Source organism: Anas platyrhynchos, chromosome 5, assembly GCF_047663525.1.
Source record: "Anas platyrhynchos isolate ZD024472 breed Pekin duck chromosome 5, IASCAAS_PekinDuck_T2T, whole genome shotgun sequence".
Lineage (NCBI taxonomy): Eukaryota > Metazoa > Chordata > Aves > Anseriformes > Anatidae > Anas > Anas platyrhynchos.
In genome coordinates this window covers 60,303,675-60,319,837 of record NC_092591.1, presented here as the reverse complement: position 1 = coordinate 60,319,837, position 16,163 = coordinate 60,303,675, and the positions used below count along the sequence as shown (strand labels likewise).

The 16,163-nt window shown below is 34.4% G+C and overlaps 1 protein-coding gene across 1 annotated transcript in view; it reads left to right on the top strand.

Annotated features, from left to right (window-relative positions):
* Window positions 1-15,830, top strand: part of OTOG (otogelin) — a 107,950-nt gene extending 92,120 nt beyond the window's left edge. The window contains exons 46-56 of the mRNA XM_027459061.3: window positions 169-279; window positions 1,500-1,601; window positions 2,043-2,141; window positions 2,803-2,843; window positions 3,974-4,049; window positions 4,976-5,154; window positions 6,300-6,404; window positions 6,824-6,943; window positions 8,469-8,514; window positions 12,866-12,945; window positions 14,230-15,830. Of these exons, the coding sequence (XP_027314862.3) occupies window positions 169-279; window positions 1,500-1,601; window positions 2,043-2,141; window positions 2,803-2,843; window positions 3,974-4,049; window positions 4,976-5,154; window positions 6,300-6,404; window positions 6,824-6,943; window positions 8,469-8,514; window positions 12,866-12,945; window positions 14,230-14,430 (1,160 nt within the window). The 3' untranslated portion in view covers window positions 14,431-15,830. The remainder of the gene's footprint in view (window positions 1-168; window positions 280-1,499; window positions 1,602-2,042; window positions 2,142-2,802; window positions 2,844-3,973; window positions 4,050-4,975; window positions 5,155-6,299; window positions 6,405-6,823; window positions 6,944-8,468; window positions 8,515-12,865; window positions 12,946-14,229) is intronic.
* The last annotated feature ends 333 nt before the right edge of the window (window positions 15,831-16,163 follow it).

Here is a 16,163-nt window from a genome sequence, read left to right as displayed (position 1 = left end):
AATGTTCAGGCAAGGATGTGTGTATCACTTTGTGATACAAAATAAAAGGATTTCTAAAGGATCTTGTAGTATTTCTCTGCTCTACATTGTCGTTTCTTACACATATAGCATAACTAAAGAGGAATGGTGTACTTTACGTAAAGAAATAATCTGTTGTGCTTTTTTCAGAATGTGATCCAGCAAAATGTGAACCAATGGAGCAGATGCCAAGCTGTCAAGAGGATCAAACACTAATTGCTGCTCGTGTAGAGAGTACCTGCTGCATATCCTATATATGTGGTACGACATCCTGGCTTTCTGAGTCTTTAAGTGTTTTTGTGTATGCAGTGATGCCTGCTCATAACTTCTCAGCTAAGGTTCTTTGTACTCTCTACAGCTCTCCAAACACAGTAAAGCTTGAAAGTGGCATTTAGGTTTACAGAACATAAGAAATGGCAACAACCACCAAAAATCATAGAGTGGCTTTGTGCAACTGAGTAGTGTTCTTGGGTAATGTGATGGTGGAGTCCATGGGTGAAGCAACTGAGGGCTTTTGAGTGCCTGTCCGTGCACAGTGTGTGGACTGGCTGTAAGATTGTTTTATCTGAAAGAAGACTGAAATTGTATGTGCTTTTGCTCCCTATATCCTGGTGTTGTATCAGGTGTGGCCAATCTTAGTTGATGGGAAATGAGAGAATTATGCAAATTTATTCAGTTTCCTTGGGGTCGACCCTTAACAACTTAATTCAGTAATGAAATTGCACTTTTGGTATCAGTTTAGGAGCTCTGTTTGTTACCATAGAGTTGTTTTCTGTAGGAAAATAATGTGATAATTATATGTCCTGTAGGCTTCATTTGAATGGACTCCATTTTTGCTTGTAGATTTCTATGAATCATAGGCTGTCATCTTCAGTAGCATTTCCAAGTGCAAAAATTTGAACCTTCAAAGGAAACTTTAAATACGCTTCTGTTATTTACAGTATTCAGGGAGTCACTTTGAGCATGTGATAGCAGCATGCTGCACTTGGTTTTTCTCTGTCCACACAACGTCCTTCTGTCTCTTTTTTGATATGATGTCTTTGAGTAAATATCAGAATGTACCTACTGTAGTTTTGCTATGTGTTTAAGTGGGAGGACAATGCTGGGCTCACAGGAAATGCCTTTAATTGTGGATCAAAGGTATTCTATAGTCCTAGCAGAAGAAGCACTCGTGAAAACAACAGGGTGAGTTGGCAGGAGAGAAAAACTAGGAAAAAAAAATCATAACAAAAGAAATTGAGAGAAAATCCTGTTTGGTATGATCTGACTCGTGAAGAGTTATTGCATTCATTCCATTTAATAGAAGGGACAAATAAAAGGCAAGCTGCACTGAATATTAGCCTCTTGTGTAGGGAAGGAATGACTTCAAAGTACCTCTGTTCTCTTTCATATGTGTCTGCGAGAAACTTACCAGTATGTGTTTCCTAGGCAGTAGTAAAATTTCTTCCTGTGTTTTAGATTTAAATAATTGTTTTCTCCAGCATGCGGGGCTTGCTCTGATCAAATACCCAAATGTCAAGAAGGAGAAGTTCTTATTGTGGATGACAACACCACAGAGAGATGTTGCCCTACATACCAGTGTAGTAAGTTTGACTTGATTTTGATATTTTAAGTAACAGAGAACATGGCAAATTTTGTAGTGTGGATGTTCAGTGCCAAAAAATGGTGGGTTAGAGAGAAAGCTCCATTGTGTATATAAGCAAGCTATAATCTGTTTACTCTTTCCTTTTAAATCTTGACATGCCTAAAGCATTATCTGAATGTATATATATAATGGAGACAAATTTCAGACCCCAAATTCTGGAGATTTAAAACTGTTTTAAATATTTGCCTAGGACAGTTGTACTCAACACTACTATTACCTGATGGCTAACAGTTAAATTTTGATCATCTGTCTTTTCAAGTAAGATGTTTTCTAAAAGTATTCATTACAAATAAGCCATTTAGTATCTCTTGATTCATATTACTGCTCGACAAAATATGATGACCTTCTGTTTATTGGATTTTATTTCCCTTAATTTTAGTTTGTGAAATACATCGTTGTCCTGAATTCAAGTGTATGCTAGGCATGTCTTTGGTGGAGGTATGGAGCCCAGAGAAGTGCTGCCCATTTCGGACATGTGGTAAAATGACTTTTTTTGATTTTAGTTGACTTAGAAAATAAGACACTGACAAGAGCTATGGCTTCCTGGGGTTAAGTCTTAAAAATTAATAAAGACATAGACTTTAAGTTGTGCAAATGGTTATCTGCCATGCATACAAACCAGTTGTACCAGGGTGACCATCTTATGAACAACCAGTGTAAAGTCACAGTTAGTAAATTATTTACAGCTTTAAAGAAAAATAAATTGTGAGGTGTTCACAAGGCAGGAATTTGACAGTTTACAAAGGTGGTAGTATATCATACATCTCTCTGTGATGCCTTAAACACAATTCTCCATTTCTTTATGTTGATTATAATGATTATCATTGATTTAAAATAGCTAGAGGCTAGAATAATTGTATTTTTTTTCAACATGTTCAGATGGACTGCAGATGATAAAATGCTGTAAATTGTTCTCATATGTAAAGGTGGTCACAGAAGCTGGTATTAGTTTTCAGTATGTATTAAAAAACAGATATAATTCTGGACTCCCCAGGTTGGTGTATTTCAAATATGTACCTGCAAGGCATCTGCAGTGGTGACTTGAAAATGTGGAACTTCTGTTCTCTGTGATGCTCTGTTTTAAAGAAATTGCATATAACTTTCTAACTCATTGTTTCTATAATTGTATTTTGTTTTAGAATGTGCATGTGAAACGATCCCTAAGCCTCAGTGTAAACTGGTATGGAATCCATTGTATTTACCATTATGCTTTTATTGTTTTGTTAATACAAATATTTGTTAGTATCTTACTAATAGTTTTATCAGTAAAATATGGAATGGCATGTCATTCTCTCTCTCTTTTTTTTTTTTTTATTTTTAAATTGTTTTGCAAGAAATTATTTCAGTTTTTAAGTAGCCATTTAAGTTTTAATGTCTTGCAGAATAAAATGACTGTATGGTATTGACATTTCTTAATTTTTTATGACCATATGCTGCCCTGAGTATTCGCAGAGCAGAACTGCTTTCATGAATCCAAGGGCAGAATTTTGTTCAATTGTCAGAACTAAATGCTTTAAAGCTTGCTGTTTAGTTAATATTATTTGTCATAGTGCATATGTTAATCTGTATCATGCACCCAGACCATTGACTCAGCAAAACTTTTAAAATTGTATTCTACTGTGATTTGTTCTGCATTGCAAAAATCCTTATTAGCATTGCTGGCTTAGGCTCTCGGTCAGGACTGGATATTATATTCAAAAAATAATACTGCAGTGGGAATAATCAATAAAAATTCTAATTTGAAATGCTAGGCAGGAACTGAAAATAGTACACAGTTGTTAGTTCATTTTATAGATGAAGAAACTTAGGCACAATGAATCAGGAATGGGAAGAAAGTCTTCAATCGCATTCATGTAAACTATAAAAGGAAGAATTAAAAAGTACACGTATGCTGTTGTGATACTATTTACATCCATTAAGTTACTCCCCGAAAAAATACGCTCCACACTGTATGGAGAGTTGTGTATAAAGGCAAGCCATTGCATTATGGTGTTGGCCTGCCATAGTCTTCTTTGTCCTACGTATCTCCTGTACTGACACCAATGACTGCTGCTATTTTTCAGGTGTAAAAAAAATAATCCCATTACTAAATTTAATGTCACTGTGGGTGATCAAAGTGGAAACCAAAGTAGATTTCTAGGGGCAAGAGATACTGTTATTCGAATCCTGGAGAAAAGGTGTTTACAAGAAAAAGATCAATGTAAATGAGCAAGCACTGTCATTTTACTTATCTTTTTTTTTTTTTTTTTTCCTTTTCTTTCTTTTTTTTTTCTTTTTTTTTTTTTTTTTTTTCTGGTTTTATACCCATAGGGGCAGAAACTTCAGATAGACGAACAGTTTCAGAACAGCACAGAAAATATCTGTAACTGTGTGAAATACAAATGTGGTAAGTCTGAAAACAATTTGATTGAAAGAAACACACTTTTAAGTGCAAGGTAATTATAATTAACTATAAATTGTACATCTGAGCTTTGAACGTGGTACATAAGAGGAAATACTTGAGTGACATAATTGACAGCATATGAAAAGACAGGAGAATAGGACTGCTCTCTAAATATTTAGTCGATTATAGCTTGTCCTTGGATTCTTATATTTCCTACAACAGGAGGTCTGTGCAGGGAAATAGAAGACAGAGTTTAGGAGAAGTTGGTAAGTGTTGACTAACCAGCCTAAGCGTTAATGAGTTGGAAGGAAGAATCCAGCAGGTGATGTCCACGAACAGTCCTACTAACACATTATGAGACTACTCAGGAGCTGGTGGATATGCTTACATGTTTTATATGATCAAGGACGTAGCATTGAGCACCATGCAGAATTCATCTTGGCCCAGTAGTATCTGAGAAAATTCAGGAAAAAATAATTCCTGGGTGATACTCAGTCAGCCAGTGAAGTTCGGATTGTCTTTGCATAGATTTCTACCACAAAGGTATACTTCTGAGCTATTTATCCTCTGCTCCCTCAGAAATCAATGGGGAGCAATAGCCATCCTCAGGCACACTTCTTATCCTAAAGCACAATTCAAATCAGCTGAAGTCTGCACGTCATTTTTGTGGTACTGCTGATAGAATTTTTTTTCACTTAGATTTCATCATCCATGATCTTTGAAGTAATTTGACAGTTGTAATGAAGCATTAGTTCATTATTAACAGTTTACATTTGAAAATCTGACCTATATTTCTTGAAGAGTTAGAGCAGCTTTTTCCATTCCCATGTTACTGTTTGAAACATTTTTTAAATATTCTGATACCAAGCTAATTGTCCTGAGTGAGCTGTTTGTTTGTTTGTTTGTTTGTTTGTTTGTTTTTCTTGTAGTGAGAGACAAAGTTTGCCTGAGTAATGAGAGAGGTGTGCTGCTACCTGGACAGAAAATTGTGGAACACAGTCCAGATGGCATTTGCCATATTTCTACTTGTACAAATGTGATTGATCCTTCTACTAAATACTACCAAATAAACACATCATCAGTAGCCTGTGCTGTCAAGTGCAAAGCTGTAAGAAATTCAGGATTTTAGACATTTATGTTGTGATTGTTGGTCTTCATTACATTTTTTTTTTTTTTTAGTAGATTATAGTCTCTTCTAACCTAGAAATTCTGTGATTCTGATTCTGTGATTCTGTCATGGGAACAAGATAGAAAAAGGAGCTATGAGACCCCCCCTCTAATGATGTGTTACCTCTCTTTGTAAAGTCCTAAATTCACTGTGTGATCTATTCTCCCTCAAAATTACTCATTTTGCTGTGAAAATACAAGGTTAATTTGGGCGACTGGAGCACAGAACAGACACAGTAGAGTCAGTAATAACCCTACTATTGCTTCCCTTTAGAAAGACAAGTGGACCTTATTTTATCTAAATTTTTTGAAGCTTAGATCATGTTTAGGGAGGGTTTTGCACTAGCTTGATGGAGAGATGGTTTGAAGGGCTGGACAGATTTGTTCTCCCCTACAGTGCATAAGATTGCAAATTGCAGTACCATCTCATGCATTTGAACCATCTACTGAAGGGGCCCAGTGCTCAGTAGGATTCCATACAGAATACAATGCTAATCCTTAAAGGACTAATAGCATACTGCCACTTTGCATCTGTAGCTTTAGCTGCATTGTGCTGTAAACTGGCACAAGTGCCAGACATAGTAGACTTAATAAGAAGTCAGTAAGAACTGGGAAGAGAAAACAGATTAATTAAATAAGAAGATGGTGTCTTTATAGAAAATATGATCCATAATCATAGAAATCATATGGTTTACTTTCTAAATTATGTATGTGCTGTCTAATGTGTAAAAAGTCATAATTTCAGTGGTTGTTGATGTAACCTGTCAGGCTAACATTTGAAAATGATAGAAAGACCAGTTCATTCTCCGAGTTGGAGATTCCTTCCCATTTACTTCAATCAAGATCAAAGGTACTTTTTAAAAGGTTCCTGAACGTACAGAGCACATAAATGCAAGTTACATGTTTTTGAAAGTTACTTAAGAACTGTCCCTAAAACCAGATACCCCCTCCCCCCCTAATAATAACAATAACAATAACAATAATAATAATAATAATAATAATAATAATAAATCTTACCATTACACTAATAAAATGTCAAATTGCACAATGGTGTCATACAAGGATTAATATATTTGATTTTGGCAGAACCAAGTCTATCAACCTCCAAAAGATTTAACAACTTGCTGTGGTAGCTGTAAGAACATGTCATGTCTTCACACTTTCAACAATGGAACAGTTGCCAATTTTAAGGTAAATTTGTAAATGTCTTATTCTGTCAAAATATTCAGAAGTAGAGAAAAAAATCATGTAACAATCTACATACATTGCTGTATAAATTGTTCAAGTAAGAGCTGTATTTGGTCAAATACTAGGAATAGCTCTGCATTTATACAACATTGTTTTTTGGAGAGTCAATCATATAGCTGTCTATGAGGACTAAAAGATTTTGATATATCAGAGAATAATAGTAAACCTGACTATTTTATAAGCTGTTTACATGATTTAGTGGACTTTAAGCTTTGTACTTAAACAGAATTTCAAGGTGCATCTAAATCATGTTTTGCAAGTCTTACAGACAAAATTGCATTCAGTGGCATTGTATAATGAATATTTGTAGTGTTGTTTTTCCTGAGTTGCTGTGTAAAGATTCTGTTTTTCAATTTTAACAGCCTGGTACTATCTGGATTTCAAACTGCATCAGATATGAATGCATTAACACAGCAATAGAACCAGTTCTAGTTGCATCTTCAATTGGCTGCCCACCCTTTAACGAAACAGAATGTGTGAAGGTCAGTGCTTAATACATCGTTTACATTCCACCTATGATTTATGATTGCATGAAAAGATTAACATTGACCAAATACTTTCTTACCTCAAGAAGAAATTACACATTCGTGCAGTGCCTGATCTTTGAAGATGAAAAGCTCTACCTATACATGTATAGTGTGCCACCAGACTGCCCGGTTACACAGATGAAGAGGCCAATTTTTATTCTCAGAAAATATTTTATATTTTCCTGGAGGCGTGTAATATCAAGATAGTTCCTTAAGCAGCTGTCTGAACTTGGAAGATTTTCTGGGTTGAATAACATCTTTATAACTGACTTTGGTGTATGGCAATTTGATTTATCATGATGGTCAAAAACATTGAAGGAAATGAAAGATTGTCCAAATATCAGAAAAATCTTTTCAACAGTGAGACTAGCGAACTAGTTTTGCAGGAAAAGCAAAGGTTCTTTTGCTTTGAATTTGTAAAATGAGGTTAGACTAAGTGGCAGCAAATGTATGCAGGAAGAATATCTCATATTCTTCTGTCTAGTTCTACGTTTTCATGCAGGTGGGAGGATACTTTCCTTAATGAATGATAGTACACAAGCAGGGAACAATTCTAAAATAACTAGGTAGCTGTAGTTCTTCCTCATTGATAAAAATGCGTTGGTTCTTCAGTCTCAGTCACACGGCTGGCTTAAATGTTTTTTTTTCTGTTCTAGGCAAATAAAAAATAAAATAAAAGTTTCTCACATTTGTTCCTGTCCCAGAACCCAGTAACATGCGCTGCTGGGACCTAGTAGCTAAGTACAAAGTTTGTTGCTTTTTTGTTGCAATATGGTAGATACATTAAAAAAAAAAAAAAAAAAAAAAAAGTTGAATAGCTGTCATTTCAGGCACAATAAACCCTTATTCTTTAATCTGCATAGGAAAGATAGGAAAGACATGGTGAAGAGTTAAAGCAAAGTGATCATCATGGCTTGAGATACTGAGATGGACATCAAAAATTGGACTCTTCAATGTAATCCCATGAGAGTTTTAAGGCTACAGATATTCTTGCAGTACCCTGTCAAGTGCTTAATGCTACAGCACAGAAGACAGCCATGACACTCCATAATGAGAAGAAAATGGCCTCTCATTTAGATGAGACCTGTTTAGAATTCAGAATCATTTTTTTTTGTGATTGCTGATATAGCCTCTGCAAGAAATCAAGGTTTTGTTCTAAGTACCATGGTGTCAAACTTAACTAAGTAATTCCCTTTCCAAATCTGGCATTTTGCTAGCTAATGATGTATAGTGGTATTCACTGAGAGCTACTTAATAACTGATTCGTATTTAAAACTGGCAAGTTAGTTCATTTACATGTAAGCCTTCATCAGTGCACTGGTGTGTTGCATTTGCCTGAATAAAATTATAAAGATGTAACCATAAATTGCGGAGTTTATCTGGAAGATTTTTCTAATAGTGCAGATATGTAGGAATGCATATTTGGAAAAAAAAAAAAGAAAGTGTTTTTTCCTCTCTTTTTTATTTGTATCTTGGTCAGGTTGGAGGCTATGTTGTACCATTCCTGGAAGGATGCTGCAAAACATGTAAGTGATTAAATGAAATTCACAATTTTCCACTCATCAAAACAGGTCTGTCTGATTGGTTTTTACCTTAGAAATAAGTTTGATGCTTTACTGCATGGAAGCTTGATTCTGATCTCGCTAATCTCAAAGGACGTGTTCTTTTCAGTCTCACTTATGTGAATACTAGTGAAGCTAATGGAGTTAAACCGGAAAAAAAATGATTTAACATCGACGGTTTTACTACACTGATACAGATTGTGGCTGTCAAAGTCACTAGCATTGCTACCTTAAGAATGGTGTAGTTCTCATGTAAGTCTCCTCAAAATACTAATTACTGCATTTAATATAGTAAAAGCTACTGTGTTTTGGAAGGTGCCTTAAAACATGCTTCAGTTACATGAATTTATTTGTATTTGAGAAAAAATGGAGATTGATCTATGCAGTTTGTAAGTTAATGCCATAAATACTTAACTAATTGTAGTATTATCTTGGGTTCTGTTTATAAACATAATTTAAAAGCTTTCAGGAAACTTTTAAAATAACTTATAAAGAAAAAAATCCACTTTTACTTGATTACAAAGATGTGTTTTGACATCTATGAGAGCTAGTAAAGATGCTCTGGAAAAAAATAAGATAATTCTCTACAGAATATGTTATAAATATGCTAATTCTTAAGATACACCATGAGCTAAGTACATTTTTTTCTAAAGATCCTGGTACTTAGCTGAAACATTTTGGCTGATTCAGTGAAGAACTTATTACACATTTTAGTACAAAAGTTCTTGAAACTGTGGAAGATCTGTTCTTTTTTTTCTTCTTCTTCTTTTTTTTTTTTTTTCTGTTCCCTGTCACTATGAGCGAATGGTAATATCTTCATGATTTTTTCACTCTAATGGACCTATGTTATAAGCACTTGTTGCTAGTTCTGTAGCAGATTCTGCATTGGCTCTTTGAGATTAGTTTTTGAGATTATCTGACATTATTGTTCAATGACTTAGCGGCCATATAAACCAGTTTCTGGATAAATATTTATTAAGATGGTTTAAAATCTATTAAGCTCCTCTTCAGCAAGGCAGAAGATACTGCTTCTGTATTTAGAGAAAGATCATAATCACACTTAATTATTTAAGACAAAATAAAATTATTAATGGAGGACATGCACCACAGAATACAATTAAACACTTAAAAATACCCAGTGACTTCTGCAATTTGCATTTACAAGTACATTTACGTCATTGATTTCACAGCTCTTTATAGATAGCATGGTCAGTGAATCATGTAGTTGAGTCTTACTCAAAACAAATCTGGCATGAGAGCTATCAGTCAGTTGTAATTTGTGTGAGACATTTTATGAGAACACATCAGCATGTCATTTTCTTTTGACCTTTTCTTTTTCATTTTATCATTAGAAAGAGTTGTGATTTTTTGCTTTAATTTTTAAAATGAAGTTCTCTGTGTAAGCCCCAGGAGTTCCTTGAAAATCCAGAGAGTTTTTACCTGCACTGCTCACTGTTAAAAAATAAAATAAAATAAAACACTATTTCTTTCTTTCAGACCAAAAGAACAACTTGAATTTAGGGTACCAGATTGTCTTAGTTATACTAATGTTAGAAATAACTTTTTGGAAGACATCTGTGATTGAACCCGTTAAAGAACTAAAAATAATTGGCCCTCAATCTAATCCTAAGCAGTATGTTTGAATTCTTCCTGGTTTTGACACTATGCAATGCAAGTAATATAGACTTTTATAGGATGAATTCATTTCTCAAGTATGTTGAAATCCAATAGCTCCAAAATGTTTCACAGTGATAGGGAATACTCTGTAACACACTGTTCAATATGTAATATTCTTACCAGGTTCTTCAGTGTCAATGTTCCTCCCATTCCTTGTTAGCCCAGTCACTCCTACAGCCTATGGTAGCTGTAACACAGGTACATTTTCTGTAAATAAGTAGGATCAACCCAAACAGCATCATTGTTGATTTTCAACAATGTACTCCCTGATAGGAGCATCAGGCTTTATGTTGTCCAGTTCTGCCAAAAGCTGCAGTGTAGTACAACTTGCTCATGGTTCGGAATGACTCACTTTGTGGTTTGGTTTTGTTTTTCATTTTGCACTGCGTGGGCAGTGCATTGTTGTTAGCCAACAATATACTGTTGGTAGTAAACACCTGCATAGTCTTTAGCTTGCTGCATGTGTAAAATTGCTGTATTTAAAAAATGTAAGCTAATTCCATTATGTTTACAATGCTGTAGAACATAGAGACTAATAGCTCTGCTTGTTGCAGCTTATTTAATACATGGTGTTTTTGCAAATGCTGTAGCACATAGTTTTGCTTCCAGTGGCATATTCAGTAGAAGTAGCTCTTTCCCTTCCCTGTCATAGTTAGGACAGTATACTGAAAATAGCAAGCCTGTGTTTACTCCATGAAAATCTGAGATTTTCTTTGTTCTTTTTAATCAAGCATAATAACTTTTGCAGTTGTAACACGGTATGAATGCAGTTGTTTTGGCATTTATTTTGTGAAAACACCTCTCCATGTTTCTAGAAGAGAAATAACATTGACTGTGATGTTGTACATTTTTTTGTACAGTGAGTGATGCATCCTTCATTAAATTTCACTCCTGACTCTAGGAATACTACTCTGAAGTCTAGATTGCTCCTTCATACTGACATCAGTTCAAGTGACAGGGGTGTTGTGAGTTGACACAAAAAAACACAAGGATTTTTGACCACGCAGAACGTGAAAAAGAATCTCATTATAACGTGGCCAATATATGATGCTCGCATGCTTTGTAAGACTGTTCAGGGCAAAGTACACCATTTGTAGAGCTCCTTAAAAGCCACTGGACATTAAAGTACATACATGGAAATACTTCATATATTTATTGCTTTATGAGATGTGATGTACTTTCACTGTGACAGATGACATCATAGCCACAGTTGCACTTAATTCTCCATCCTACACATTATATAAAAGAAGAAAGAACATGTATAAGACTGTGAGAAACACGAAACAATGGTGAGTATTCTTATTTTCAAAAGCATTTTTTTCTTCTTTTCTCAATTTATTTTTCCTTAAGCAAACATCATTCAATAATAGTTAAGCAATAGCCAGCTATTTCCGACTGTAGATTTTTATTTGCTTCCAAGCAGATTCATTGCTGTCCTTTCTTTCATATTCTAGAAACTTCTGCTATGCCAGAGTCGGTAGCAGACTCTTATGTTGTTTAAAAAAAAAAAAAAGAAAAGAAAAGAAAAGTTTATTTTAGGGAAGTTCGAAAGCAATTAAAATAGGGAACTGGATATTGAGCATTAAGATGTAATAAACCTCTGTCACAGTTCAGTGTTAGATATTGGTCAAACCAGTTAAGTCTTTCATTGTCCTTTTTGGGAGCTAACATTATTCACCTTTTGTAAACATCTTTGGATTTCTTGGCTGAAAGAAAATGCAGTTCAGTAAGTGGAAAGTCATGTGGAACTGCATCATAGTGTGTGAAATCCATGAAGCTGTGGAAGCAGTTATAATGGAATGAATGGTTTGGTTTTCTTACAGATCTTCAATGTGATGTGTTTTCTTCAGCATGCAGAGGATCATCTAAAGAAGATACTGTGCTTTCTGACCTCTAACAACTGAACTTTGGACTGACCTTTGTTGCTTTTCATCACAATGCCCAGGATTTTCTCCTTAAATCAAGTTTAATTGTTTTACTTTATTTCACGAATTATTTTTTATTGTTTTTATTTCATCCACATGCTTTGTACATACTTTTGTGAGAAAAAAATGTGGGCATAATGGTAATGAAAATGTAAATAAAACATTTTATATTGTTTACTTGTGTTTTTTTCTTGTTGAATAAAGGTGTACAGAAATACAAAGTCGTCGTTCCCCCCGGGGTCTAGTTTTCTACAGATCCTAGTGTTGTGTCCATTTGAAAAAGTATTTATACAACTGGAATTCAGTAATTACTATTAATGTTTGTTACAGTTATTTAATAGAAAATACATTTTATTCATTTTAACAAGCTATCTCACCAAAGTGGTTGATCAGTTTTACAAAATTTTATGAAAGGTATGGGGGGCTTACTTTTAAAAAGCTTCTGAATGAAGAATGAACCTTTTAGAACTGTTATTGGAGATACAACGAGACAGATACCTTAATGCATGAAATAGAATGTTTTAAAAGAATGTTTTCACTTAAATGGATCGTATAGCAAATGTCACTTTGTCAAAGAAGATTTGAGTATTTATTGATGGTATTGGGTGTATTCTTCTTTGCCTCTTGACCCCATAAAACATTCAGGAATGTTCTTGCCTCTGAAATGTTTAGAGTTTTGAACTGATATTTTTCAATCCATGCCTGTTTTGCAGGCAAGGAAGATGGAAAATTCTGTAAAAAGGTGACTGTTCGGATGACTATTCGCAAGAATGACTGCAGGAGTAACACACCAGTAAGTAAACAATTATCACAATTTCTTTTAATAGACAGAAAAAAAATAAGAAAAAGGAAGAAGGAGGACAAAAATTCCACAGTGGTATTGTCTGCATCTCTTTTTCTTCCAGAGATGGAAGTCTCTGTGCTTCATAGAACTGTTTAAATGTTTCCCTATATTCTCAGCAATCATATTTTCAAATAATAAAATAGATGAGGATGTAACTCCTGCTCTTGAATGCATTAGGCTCATGTTACTTTAGTGCAAATCCAAGCTCTTAGTTCACCCTACAGTGCAATTATTATATCCAAATTAACTTTGATATGACAGACACTTGCCAACAGTATAGAGCTAAAATTACAGTAGATGTGTTTAACTTTCTGTCTGTGTAGGGAAGGTATTTAAATGCCAACAAGAAAATAATTGTGGGTCCAGAAATTTGTCTTTAGACAGCAGCAGAATAATGTTGAAATATGTAAGAAGAATGAGACACTATCTGCATGTCTGCTGAATGATTTATGGTAGGAAGACACCAACAACGTCCTGCTGGGCAGTAAGACAGTGTGAGCAGCAAGAACAGTGCAGATGTCTGGTGTGAGATGTCTGAGAGCACCTGAAAAAGCTGTAATGGAAGAGTATAGGGAAACAGCTGTAACCTGCAAAATGACACTGAGTACATTTTCTTGGGTGAACTGTTGTGCAGCCAGAAAATTTAGTTTCAGCAATAAGAAATGCATCAAATATTGCAAAACCTGACTATTGAACTTGAAAAAAATATCAGTTTCTGTGCCTGATTCTGTTACAATCTGTATTAGTTTTTGTGTATAATAAATAATAACAATCCTTGGCTTTCCAAAGGATTGTTTCTTTATTTTCTTCCAATAATATATTACCGTTGCCAGTATAGTAGCACTGCATTGGTATACCACTGAAATTAATTCCAGAGAATTATTGTTGGAACATTCAGTGTTACGTTCAAGTCAAGGTCAATATGAATACTTGAAAATTCAAACCCCAAATTGTTTCTGTGTGTCTATTAATAGTGAAAACCTGCTTGTGTTATTGAAGAGTAAATGGAAAGTCATCACTAAGCTCAATAGCATAACAATTGAAGCCTATCCAGGCAACATATTTTAGTGTTTATTATTCAAATGTAGTGGAGTTTTGTAGGGGGCTAGAATAAATATCCCCCCATTTTTAATTGCTTTGCAGTTGGATTTGGATGCTTAATTTCTTTAGACTCTTCTAACTTTCTTTCATAATTGCTTAAATTTGCCAGTTATTCTTCATATTTGTTACCAGGTGAACATTGTTTCTTGTGATGGAAAGTGCCCATCTGCAAGCATTTATAACTACAACATCAACACATACGCAAGATTCTGCAAATGCTGCAGGGAGCTTGGACTACAGAGACGAACTGTGCAATTGTATTGCACCAGTAATTCAACCTGGGTCAGCTATACAATCCAAGAGCCTACAGACTGTTCTTGCCAGTGGTCTTAAGAATAAACAAATACAAGGAAAGAAAACAGCAAGCCCAGCTGTTCCCAGCATAAGATAATTTGTATACTTTATCTATAAAAAATAAAACATCCAACCCACTGAATTTTAGTAGCTTAATGTTAAAAGATAAAGGAACAAAAATATTTTTGGACTCTTCCAAATTCCTAAAGAATGGCTTTGCACTGTTTTTATTGTGGTTTGTCTTCCTGTTTCTTTCACAGGGATTGTTTTAAGACTTTTTGTGATGTGTGCCAGCTTAAAATGTGATTTACGTTTGACACACCACAAGAGAAAGCACACCATCCCATTGTTCTCTGTCTTTGTCATGCACCCATTCCTGCTATCTGGCAGCAATCTATTATTTTGAATGTATTGTAATTGTGCAAATACATTCAGTGTCTATTAAGAAAAAATGTTTGGACAATATGAGAATTTTCAGTTTAAATCATCTTCCTATAGCAAAGCTGAATATGAATGGGAAATTAAGTTACAGATTTTTTTTATTTTATTTTATTTTATATATATTTTTTTTCAATCAGGGAAACATTATCAATACTAATGGCTGTATGTAATATTCCCTGGTAATAATTTCAGCTTTTGTAGTGTATTTTATATTGTATTGAAAAGCATTATGGCCAACATGCGATGTGTGGGACAGATGGACTGCTTTAGGTTAGTCATTAGTAGTAACTTTTTCTTTTTGCTAAACTGTATGTAATGAACTGACAATACAGTGATTTAACAAACGAAAACCACTTTACACTCCTTTATATAGATAATATTTTAAATGAACACAGTTATCTTATGAAATGCACCATATTTAAACTGTTTCTTTAGCAGAATGAACCTTGTTTTACACTGATACTAAAGATGTGAAAATTCATTAGGAAAAAAAACAAAACCAGGTTTATGAATCTGTCTAAAGAAAAATGTAAGTTGAAAATCTTTGTCATCCATATAAGAGAATGCAACTTCTTATGTCAAGTGTTTGATATTGACAATGTACAATTGTAAGGTTTGGAATTTCAAAAGCAATTTTGTTTATGAACTTAATTAACGTTTCGTTGTAATGAACTAATACTTTTTCTCCTCTAAATTAATGTTGCTGTCCTTTTCTTTCCTCACAATGCCAAGATGCAGCGAAAATTCAGTTGCTTTAATTTTGTAGATCAAAACTGAAGATAGCAGTGATATATGCTTAAGGCCCTAAAATATAAAAATAATTCCCGGCGTAACTTGTTTGAAAGTTGTTTGTGTGCAGTTAATCCAAAGAAAAATGTGTTGTTAAAATCAGCCATGAACAGTTTTGATACTAATTTTGTATACTGTACATTGCATTCTTACAATATCTAATAAACACCAGGGAGTCTTATTTTGTTACAATTAATTTTGCTGTCATTGTTGAAGCAGCTTACTGTCATGTGATTCCATGCATGATGTGTACTAATTTGCTTTTCAGCAGTGCATATGCTTCAGAAAACTACAAACTGAGGAGCAGAAAAGTAAGTGCTATTTACAAGACATTGAGCCGAGCTAAGTCTTCAAGTGCCTAAAATGCCAGCTTTTGTATTTGCAAAGGTGAACTTCAGCTGCCCTTTATACCAGCTGGCAGATGTCATCCAAGAGGGGAGGAATTAATAGAAAGCAGTTTCTTTTGCTTTCAGGCAAGATGGTTTTCAGTGCAAAGTGCCAAGCACCATATTAAGGGACTGAACAAGACAGGAATTAGCACA